The 10,344-nt window shown below is 42.0% G+C and overlaps 1 protein-coding gene across 3 annotated transcripts in view; it reads left to right on the top strand.

The window, feature by feature from the left end:
* Positions 1-10,344, top strand: part of smg1 (SMG1 nonsense mediated mRNA decay associated PI3K related kinase) — a 173,947-nt gene that overhangs the window by 76,504 nt on the left and 87,099 nt on the right. For all 3 annotated transcript variants that reach the window (XM_072560185.1, XM_072560184.1, XM_072560186.1), the window contains exons 24-26: positions 77-225; positions 4,281-4,482; positions 8,913-9,022. In XM_072560185.1, coding sequence (XP_072416286.1) covers positions 77-225; positions 4,281-4,482; positions 8,913-9,022 — 461 coding nt within the window. The remainder of the gene's footprint in view (positions 1-76; positions 226-4,280; positions 4,483-8,912; positions 9,023-10,344) is intronic.

Here is a 10,344-nt window from a genome sequence, read left to right as displayed (position 1 = left end):
CAGTTTGTTATACAGCCCTTGAAATATCTTCTAAAAATGTGGTTTGCTACATGACCTTGTATTCTATCACCTTCAGGTTTGAAAGGGCATCAAATGAATACCAGGAGCAACTATGTGCCATGACTGGAGTAGACTGCTGTATTAAAGGTCTTGATAAATCCCTTCTCAAAGTGTCCATTGCCAGCACTGGTAGTAACCTTGCCAGCCCGAAACATACAGGGAATGGTGAGTGAGAGTTGATAGACCAAACGTGAAAAATAATACGTGATGTTCTTTACTTGAAAGAAGAATGAACTAAAGAAGGATTCGGTGTCTACTTTGTCATTATCTTGTGACTAGCTTGGGTGGCATAAACATTGTGAAAATGTGTTGCTGGAAAAGCGCAGCAGGTCAGGCAGCATCCAAGGAGCAGGAGAATCGACGTTTCGGGCATAAGCCCTTCATCAGGAATGCAGGAGAATCAACGTTTCGGGCATGAGCCCTTCTTCAGGAAACGTTGATTCTCCTGCTCTTTGGATGCTGTCTGACCTGCTGCGCTTTTCCACCAACACATTTTCAGCTCTGATCTCCAGCATCTGCAGTCCTCACTTTCTCCTGGCATAAATATTAGCCAAATTACCAAACCTCTCAGTTGGGGATTATTGTGGAATGAACAGGATCCATGGAAATACAAAATTCATTTTCATTTTGTATGAGGGATGAAAGATCAGTCGTACCTCTTTTCAGCTTTGAGTTGGTCTGAAATTGTGAAAATGCCTTAAAAATGTCTTGTTTATAAGATTGGGTGATTTCAATACAGAAATGACAGCAGCATCCCATTGTTTCTATTCCACTAGTAGCTGTGTGAATTTTACTTTCCGTGAGGTACATGTTACTACTTCATCCTGATATTGCAGGTCTCTAGTTTTTTTTCCTCGCAAGCTTTACAAAACATCAACAATTTCCACTCTGCCATTTTGAACAGTCTGATTTTTTTTCTTCATATGGAAGTTTGCTATATTCTATTCGGTGAGAGACTTGACATTTTGTTATATGAACAGGAAAAGTGATTTTGCTTTTTATGAAAGAAAAAACCTGTTAGCAAGACCTGATAACAGCATTCTATTTTGGCACTCCTTGATGCACTTGTAGTCATGCAGCCACGGAAACAAGCTCCTCGTTCCAATCAGTTCATGCTGCCAAGAATCCCAACCTAAACCAGACCACCTGCCTTGGTCCACACGCCTCAAACATTTCTTATTCATGAACTTATCTAAATGTCTGTTAAACATTGTAACTGTACCCACAGCTGCCACTTCCTCTGGAACTTCATGCCACACACGAGCCACTCTTGGGGGTGTGGGTGAAGAGTTGCCCCTCATGTCTGTCTTAAATGTTTTTTTCTCTCACCTTTAAAAATGTGTCCCCTAGTCTTGAACACCCCCACCTTAGCGAAGCGACACCTGCCATTCACCCTATCTATACCCCTCATGGTTTTATAAACCACCTACACTCCAGTGAAAAATGGCCCAGCCTATCTAGCCTCTCCTTAATCTTGAATGTATGACTCACTCGTGTTTAACTAAACTATGAAAGCAATACATTTTACTGTGATACCACTTTGCCAGGAGGAAGCTGTTCTCAATGAGACATAATCAGTGTTTACGAGCTGCGTTTTGGGCTTACGTGTACAGCTTTTTAAAAAAGTAATGAAAGTATGCTGTCATTCTGGCTAGTGCTGAGCTAGTGTAAAGCTGCAACCTAAAACGTTGAATAATCTGCAGCTGAGTGCATTATTCATATGGAAGCTGTGTTGTACCATTGAGCAAGTTTCATTGCCAGTTCTGTCCCTTTCAATCACCTTAATGTAGCTATTATTTTATAGAATCCCTACAGTGCAGGAAGAGGCCATTCGGCCCATTTGAGTCTGCGCTGACCCTCCAAAGAGTGTCTCACCCAGGCCCAGCCCATATGTCCTAACCTCATAACCCCACATTTACTATGGCTCACCCACCTAACGTGGACACATGGGGCAATTTAACCTGGCCAATCCACCTAACCTGCATGTAGAATCACAGTTGTACAGCACAGAAACAGACCCTTGGGTCCCCTTCGGTCCAACTTGTCCACGCCAAGGATGTTTCCCAAACTAAACTAGTCCTATTTGCCTGCATTTGGCCCTTATCTCTCTCAAATGTACCTATCCGTGTTCATGTCCAAATGTCCCTTAGGTGTTGTAATTACACCCATCTCTACCATTTCCTCTGGCAATTCATTCCATACACACACACCACTCTGGAAAAAGTTGCCCCTCGAGTCCCTTTAAAATCTTTTCCCCCTCACTGTAAGCCTATGTTCTCTAGTTTTGGGCTTTCCCACCCTGGCAAAGAAACCTTTTGCCATTCATCTTATTCTTGCCCATCATGATTTTATAAACCTTTGAGGTCACCCCTCAGCCTCTGATTTTCCAGGGGAAAATGTCCCAGCCGATCCAGCCTCTTCTGGATCTCTGGATTTATAACTCAAACCTTATAGTTTTGATAATATCCATGTGAATGTTTTATTGCACACCCTATAGCAGGGCAACCAGAATTGTATGCAGTACTCCAAATGTGGCCTTATCAGTAAAAACTGAAAGAACTGCGGGTGCTGTAAATCAGGTAGTGTGTAAAGACAGGCTGTGATAACAAGGCTTGGCATATGGGTTTGGGGACTAGGACATAGAGTTCCGGCCCTAAAATGATTGAACTCAATATTGAGTCCAGAGGGCTGCAGGGTCCCTGAGCAGAAAATGAGGTGCTGTTCGTCCAGCTTTTGCTGAGCTTTGCTGGAGCACTGCAGCAAGCCTGAGACAGAAATGTTGGCCAAGGAACAGGGTGGGGTGTTAAAGTGGCAGGCAACTGGAAGCTCAGGGTCTTTGTTTGTGGACAGAATGTAGGCGTTCTGTGAAGCGGTCACCTAGCCTGTGCTTTGTTTCCCCAGTGTAGAGGAGACCACACTGTGAGCAATGAACACAGACTAGATTGTGTGAAGTGCAAGTAAAGTGCTGCTTCACCTGGAAGGTGTGTTTAGGCCATTCGGATACTGAGGAGGGAGGTGGTGAGTGGACAGGTGTTACACCTTCAACGGTTGCAGGGGAAGGTGCGAAGGGGCTGTAATGGGATGTTGGCAGTGAAGGAAGAGTGGACAGAAGAAGTCCCAGTGGAAGTTGGACAAGGGAGGGGCAGGCTACTTCTCAGAACGTCTACATTCTGCCCACACAAAATACCCTGAGCTTGCAGTTGTCTGCCACTGCAACCACCCCCACCCACCCAGTTTCCTGGCCAACATCTCTGTTTCAGGCTTGCTGCAGTGCTCCAGCGAAGCTCAGCATAAGCTGGAACAACACCTAGTTTCCGCTTGGAGACCTTATAGCCTGTGGACTCAGTATCAAGTTCAATCATTTTAGGGCCTGAACTCTTCCATGCCCCAGCCTCCAGCCCCACACACCAAGCCTTGTTATCACAGTCTGCCATTACACACCACCCACTGGTAGCCACTAATAGTCTCCCTTAACAGCTATTCATTCTCCCAGCTGGATTGTTATCCACCCCTGTCTGTCCAACTGTCGTCTTTGTTTTTGGGCTCTATCCCCACCTACCATTTACTCCTTACTCCCTCCCTCTCTCTCTCTCCCCCACCCTGTCATCTGCATATAAACCGGCACTTTCCTAGCTACCATTAGTTCTGAGGAATGGGCACTGGCCCTGAGATGTTAACGCTGATTGCTCTTCTTGGATGCTGCCAGACTTGCTGAGCTTTTCCAGTATTTTGTGTTATTGTTTGCGGCATTGTACAGCTGTAACACGCCATCCCAACTCCTGTACTCAGTGTTGTGACTGATGAAAACAAGTGTGCCTAATGTTGCCCTCGCCACCCTCTCCACCTGTGATGCCCTTTAAAGAATTATGTACCTGCATCCCTAGGGGTCTCTGCTAACACTGTCCAGGACCCTACCATTAACTGTAAGTCCTACCCTGGTTTGTTTCTCGCTTATCTAAAGTAAACTCCATCTGTCATTCCTTGGCTGATTTGCCCAACTGATCAAAATCCCATTATATTCCAAGATACCCTTCTTCACTATCACTATACTCCAAATTTTGGTGTCGACTCCAAACTTACTAACCATGGCTCCTATAGTTTCATCCAAATGGTCTTGTAGACAACATGAGTACAAGGTGAATCATCTGACTTTGCTGTCATTTTATTTAACAAAAGCTGCAACTTTTGCATCATGATTAATGGAGCTTTGTTTTATACAGCTGAAAGCAAGAAAACTGTCCTTACTAAACAAAGTGATACTTCTCCTGAAGTTGTGAATTATTTGGCAAATAAAGCTTGTGAATGCTATATTTCATTATCTGACTGGCCAGCTGTGGAAGAATGGCAGAATGGTATCCTGGCATTGAAGAAAAGTACAAATGGGTCATCCATCCACCTGAAAGCTGATTTTAACTACATCAGGTCAGAAACTTCCGACAGTAAGCTTTATTTTTCATAACATGTGGCATGTGTTCTGGCAAAGTACTGGGGTTGCTTAAGATGTTTTTATTCAGTCAAACTACATCTATTTTGGCGATGTGGTTTATTTTAAAATAACTTAAAATTTGTGACTTTGTTTACATTGGCATTTTTAAGCAACCTTTCATGTATGTGTTCCAAGAACAAAACTCCAGCTTCATGACTGGGAAATGCTGCCTGCATTCCAAAACAGTTCTCCGCATGTTGATCATTGTTTGAAGTTTTCTCATGTTTGCTCATTCCTGGGATGTGCGTGTTGCTGTTAAACAATTATCGGTGGCTCAGTGGTTAGCACTGCTGCCTCACAGCTCCAGGGTCCCAGGTTCGATTCCAGCCTCAGGCGACTGTCTGTGTGGAGTTTGTACATTTTCCCCTTGTCTGTGTGGGTTTCCTCCCACTGGTGAATTGGCCATGGTAAATTGCCCATAGTGTTAGGTGCATTAGTAAGAGGGAAATGGGTCTGGGTAGGTTACTCTTCGGAGGGTCGGTGTGGACTGGTTGGGCTGAAGGACCTGTTTCCACACTGTAGGGAATCTAATCTTCATTTCTGTTGAGTGGTGATGGTGCGTCACCAACTTTAATTACTGTACTCGGTCTGGTGAAGGCATTCCACAGTGCTGTTACTAGCAGCTTCCTGGATCCCAGTGACTGAAGAAATTGTGATATAGGCACACATTAGGCTGATGCCTTGCAGAGGAACTTCATCCCAAGCATCTGCCTTTTTGGGTGTTGTAAGTCCAGAACTGCCTGGCTGGCTACCAAGAAACTGTCAGGAAGCAGTGCATTGTATATGTAGTCCACCTAACAGCCATGGTATACTGTCAAGGCAGGCATTAGTAAATTCTGGCCAACTGAAGAAGGAGCAGTGCTCCGAAAGCTAGTATTTCCACATAAACCTTTTGGTGATAACTTTTTTTTAACTTTATAAATCGAGTGTCATTTTTGTCTGCGAAAGTGTAAATGGAGCTATTGGTGAGGCAGCCCAATTCTGATGTTGTGACAAAGGGAAGATTATCGATGAGACAGCCAAAGATGATGATGAAGAATGCAGCTGAAATGAAGCAATTTGGCCCATTACGCTGTTCTGGTCTTTAGTAAAGCTAGCTGATTGATCCTATTTTCCTTTCTTTCTTTAGATCCTTCTTCAGTCATGAGATGTGGGCATTGGTGATAGGGCCAGCATTTATTACCCTCCCCGATTTCTCTGAGGAGCTGATAGTGAAGTGGGTTCAGGGAAATTCACCCAGTGGTGATGAAGGAATGATATCCATTTTCCTGACTTGGAAATATAACTTGGAAAAGGCTGTGCTCCTGTGCATCTTGTCCTTCTAATTGGTTGAGGTTCTGAGTTTGGGAGGTACCATCTATGAGACCTTTGTGATTTTATTGTAGCACACCTTGGAGGGCCCCTGCAACCAATATTAATGTGGTCAGATAATGGTCCTTGACTGCAGTTTGTTTTTTTGGTGCAAATATATTTCAACCAGTAGGAAACATTTCCCCCTCCATCCCAATTGAGTTCAGAGTTCTTTGTCGACTTGATGTAGTAAGAGTTCATGTGCTGTCTCAATGGCAACCTCTGTCTCTTCTCTCCAGGAATTCATCTTTATTTTCTCTCTCTTGTCCCAAGGCTGTTTGGGGTTTGTAATTAAGTAGCCTTGATACCCAAACTGAGTACTGCTGAACAAGATATTGTTCAGTGCCTCCTCCATTCACTCTGCATATTATTAGGAGTAAGCCAATAGAGAGATATTTGACCGGATTGCATTTAGTCCTTATTGTCGACCTATCTGAATAAATGTGCACACTTTTGGATCCTTACTAACGTTGTTGCTGTACTGGAACAATTTAGCGAGAGATATGGTTGGTTAGTTCCAGACTAAAGGTCATTAGCTGGGACAATAAGAGCCCATACTCCTTGCTGGATTCTGTATACAGCTAGTTCTTCATGTTATGTGGAGTGAATTGAATTGGCTGCAGATTGTTGACAGTTATGGTAGGAACCTCAAAGAAGACCACAGCCAGAATTGAAGCTGTCTTAACCTCAGTTTTTAAATAAAAAAGTACCGAATGCAGAGTACTGCTGCCAGTTCACGTGTTGGCGATGACTTCGATTAGTTTCTAGGCATAAGAGTAGTCCTAGATTTCATTAAAATAAATGTGCAGCACACAGAGAACTTCTACTTCTTAGTGACTGCATTGGATCAGATCTGAGGATGAGAATAGTGACTTTGCTTTCAAATTGGCTAATTGGTGTTTTTTTTAAACTTGCAAAATTTTTAACAACATAAACATTAAAGGAACAGGAAATATTTTCTTATGCACTTCTTCCTAATTAATAGTGACTGTAAGTTTTTTTCCCCCGATTTCCTTGCTGTGAAAAGCATTCAGTGATAAGCGTGCTGTGGTGATTGATGCGTGTGTGTAGGACCCAGAGGGGAAGCACTTTGATATTGAAATGTAAAATGAGATCTGGGAAATGGGCATTGAGAAATGTGAGTTGGTTGAGTGAGATAGCAGAGGCTCAGTTGGTACCTGTTGACCCCTACCCCATGACCATACTGCCTATGAGAGCAGCCTTCAAGGCGGATGCATGAAGGAAAGATAATTAGGAATAGAGCAGTGATGTAATATTTGTTGAGATGATGGTTGATCTCTTGACCATATGACCTGCCTTTGCCCTAATTCTTCATACCTTCATGAACTATACCTTAGCAATGTAAGATTTTAAATTAGTTCACTTAAAATTAAAATCAGTTGCTGTTTTCAGAAGTGCTGTAAATTTCCACCAAACATTACCATTCAGTGTGTAGAAGTATTTTCTAATCTTACTCCTGAAGAATCTGCTCCTAATTTTGTGATAATGCTCCCTGCAGATTCCTCAACCGGTGGCAGTCATTTCTTCTAGTCTACAGTGACCTCTTTCTCTTAATGCCTTGAAAGCAGTAACAAAAACGGTGTTATGTGAAGTCTTTCCCCTTAATTTAACCTTGATTCCTGTAATTATTCTGGAATATTTATGCTGCATTCCCTCCAAGGTCAATGTCAGCCATTAAGGTTTTGATGTCCAGAACTACCCTTGATACTGGCAAGTGTGGTTGCACCAGCCTCTGCTTAGATGCCTTCTGGAATTCTATATGAATAATGTTGGTAAATGCTCCCTTTCCACTATTTTGTCACTACTATAAAAAATGGTATAACCTTCCCACAATGCACACTGGCACTGTTTGGTTGAAAGCATTCAAGGTGACAGTCTTTCCTTTGCTATAGACTTGAATAATTTCCTGATAACAGATGTCTAGGTTAACTGCTCTTTAATCCCTGATGTTGCTTTATTAACTTCTCAGACTACTCCTTCATTCACCGTAATTTGCTTTTGTGTAATTTTAATTCACAAAGCCTAGTGGTTTGTGATTTGTTTGTATTTATCGTTGTGACATGTACTGAGATAAAGTGAAAAGTATTCTATTTTGTGCTAATCAAGCAAATCATACCGTACAGAAGTTTGTCAGGGTGACAGAACAGAATATAGTGTCACAGCTACAGAGAAGATGCAGAGAAAGATGAACTCGAATATGAGAGGTGCATTCATAAGACTGATAACAGCAGGGAAGAAGCTGTTCTTAAATCTGTTAGCATATATTTACAAATTTTTCTATTTTCTGCCTGATGGAAGAGGGTAGAAGAGAGTATAACCAGGGTGGGAGAGCTCTTTGATTATGTTGACTGTTTTCCCAAGGCAGTGCGAAGTGTCAATGGAGCCAATGGAAGGAAGGTTTTTACGATGGGCTGAGCTTGTGGAAGCTTTTTGTCCAGTTTAGGATTTCTCTGTTCGGTAGATGGGTAATAAGGGTCACTGGATCGGAAACACTAACTCTGTTTTCTCTCCATAGAAGCTGAGAGACCCACTGAGTTTCTCCAACAATTTCTGTTTTTGTTTCAAATGGTAAATAGGTATTAGTATTAAGCTCATGAGACACCGAAGCAAAAGCATGTGATTCAGCATATTGTTTCTGCTCTGCCATTCAATGAGATCATGATCTTCAACTCCACTTGCTTGCCTTTCCCCATAGCCCCTTGATTTCCTTACTGTTTAAAAATCTATCTGCCTTCCATACACTTAATGACCCAGCCTCAACAGCTTTCTAGAAATTCACAGATTCACCAGCCTCTGAGAGAAGAAATGCTTCCTCATCTTTGTCTTAAATGTGTGACCCCTGATTCTGGGATTATGCCCTCTTACCCTGTGGGAGACTCTAGGATTAACAATCTTTCCGCATTTACCTTGTCAAGTCATGTAAGAATTTAAGTTTGAGAATTGATCTAAAAACACTAAGATGCAAGTATATTGAAGTCTTGTTATTTTGTTTCAGAGCCCTTGGAAGTTTTGAGTGTGGAGATTTCCCTGCATGTCAGGAACAGCTGGAACTGTTACCTGGGGAGGACATTAACTTCATCAATGGAGCTGTGAAAGAAAAATTAGGTATGAACGTGTGCAATCCCATCTGTGCCCCAATTCAGCTGTCTTTTTCTCTATAGAATCGTTACTGATTAAATAGGAGGAGTACAGGCAACAAATTTGCATTGTGATGATACGATGGCTTGGAGAGATGTATTTTGTCCTGTTGTTTTTATTATGAAGAAAGGTTGAGACAATACATCTCTATGATTCTGATCCAATAAGATGGTAAGCGATCTGCTCAGAGCCAGTGGAGTAAGCAACTTGAGGCTTTGGGGTTTCTTTTTAAATTTGGAACAATAGAATTAGCCTGAATGCATGGGGTCAAGCTCCCACCGAACCAGGCTTTTTAGATTTAGTTTTCAGCAGTTGCTGGGGTCTTGAAGCTGGATGTGGAAGCTCTTATTCCCCTCTCTGTTACAGCTAAAAGCTGGTGTTCTCTTCCTGCTGCTAGAATTGAATGTGAGGCAATTTCTTTTACTGAATTTACCTTTACCAAGTGTGTTTATGGGATATTACTCTATGGAACAGTTAATTGGTAATATATCTATTATTTTGTTAAGCAATTCAATAGTTAGACTTAAACCAATTTTTTGTCTGTATTTTAACTGTTGTGTAAAAATAGTGTGTTTTACTTAAGATTGAGTTTGACCAATCAAATTGCATGTGGAATGCCTTACACTTTACAATAAGAAAAGGTTAGGGTTTGATCTTGTCCATAATAGTATATGCACAGACTATCTTGTTCAGTCCTTTGCTACCATTCACTTAAGGTCATGGGTGACATGTGCCTCACTCCTCTTTGCTATTTTTGCCTTCCTTTCCTTCACCTAACACATTATTATCTCTGTTCTAAAAATTTCAAATGTTCATCATCCAAAGCCTATTAATTCCATTTGATTTTCAACACCTCGAGCAGATTCCCCACTCAGACTTTTAAATTGCAAACTACACAGGAATGCAAGTTTGTTTATGAATGTAGCCTCATAATTCATCTCTTTTCGCGTCTGGAGAATCAGTGCTGTACCCTTCCACAGGCAATATGTTCCTGATATCCACTGACCAAAGCTGGGATAGTATCCCACAGAGCCAGCCTGGCAAGACTCTGTTCAACACTCCTTCACTGTCCCTGCAGCATGTATACTGAACTGGATACTCTTTAAGATAAGTGTATTAACATGACTTCTAGAGTTACTTCTAGAAAATCTTTCCTTCCATTATTTACCAAATTAATAGCTGTTTTTGGATGTGCTTGAATCATTTTTTTATTAGATTCCCCACAGTGTGGAAACAGGCCCTTTGGCCCAACCAGTCCACACAGATCCTCCAAAGAGCAACCCACCCAG

Source organism: Chiloscyllium punctatum, chromosome 40 (genome assembly GCF_047496795.1).
Source record: "Chiloscyllium punctatum isolate Juve2018m chromosome 40, sChiPun1.3, whole genome shotgun sequence".
Taxonomy (NCBI): Eukaryota; Metazoa; Chordata; class Chondrichthyes; order Orectolobiformes; family Hemiscylliidae; genus Chiloscyllium; species Chiloscyllium punctatum.
Note: the sequence above shows the minus strand (reverse complement) of the source record. Positions and strands in the feature narration are given on the sequence as shown.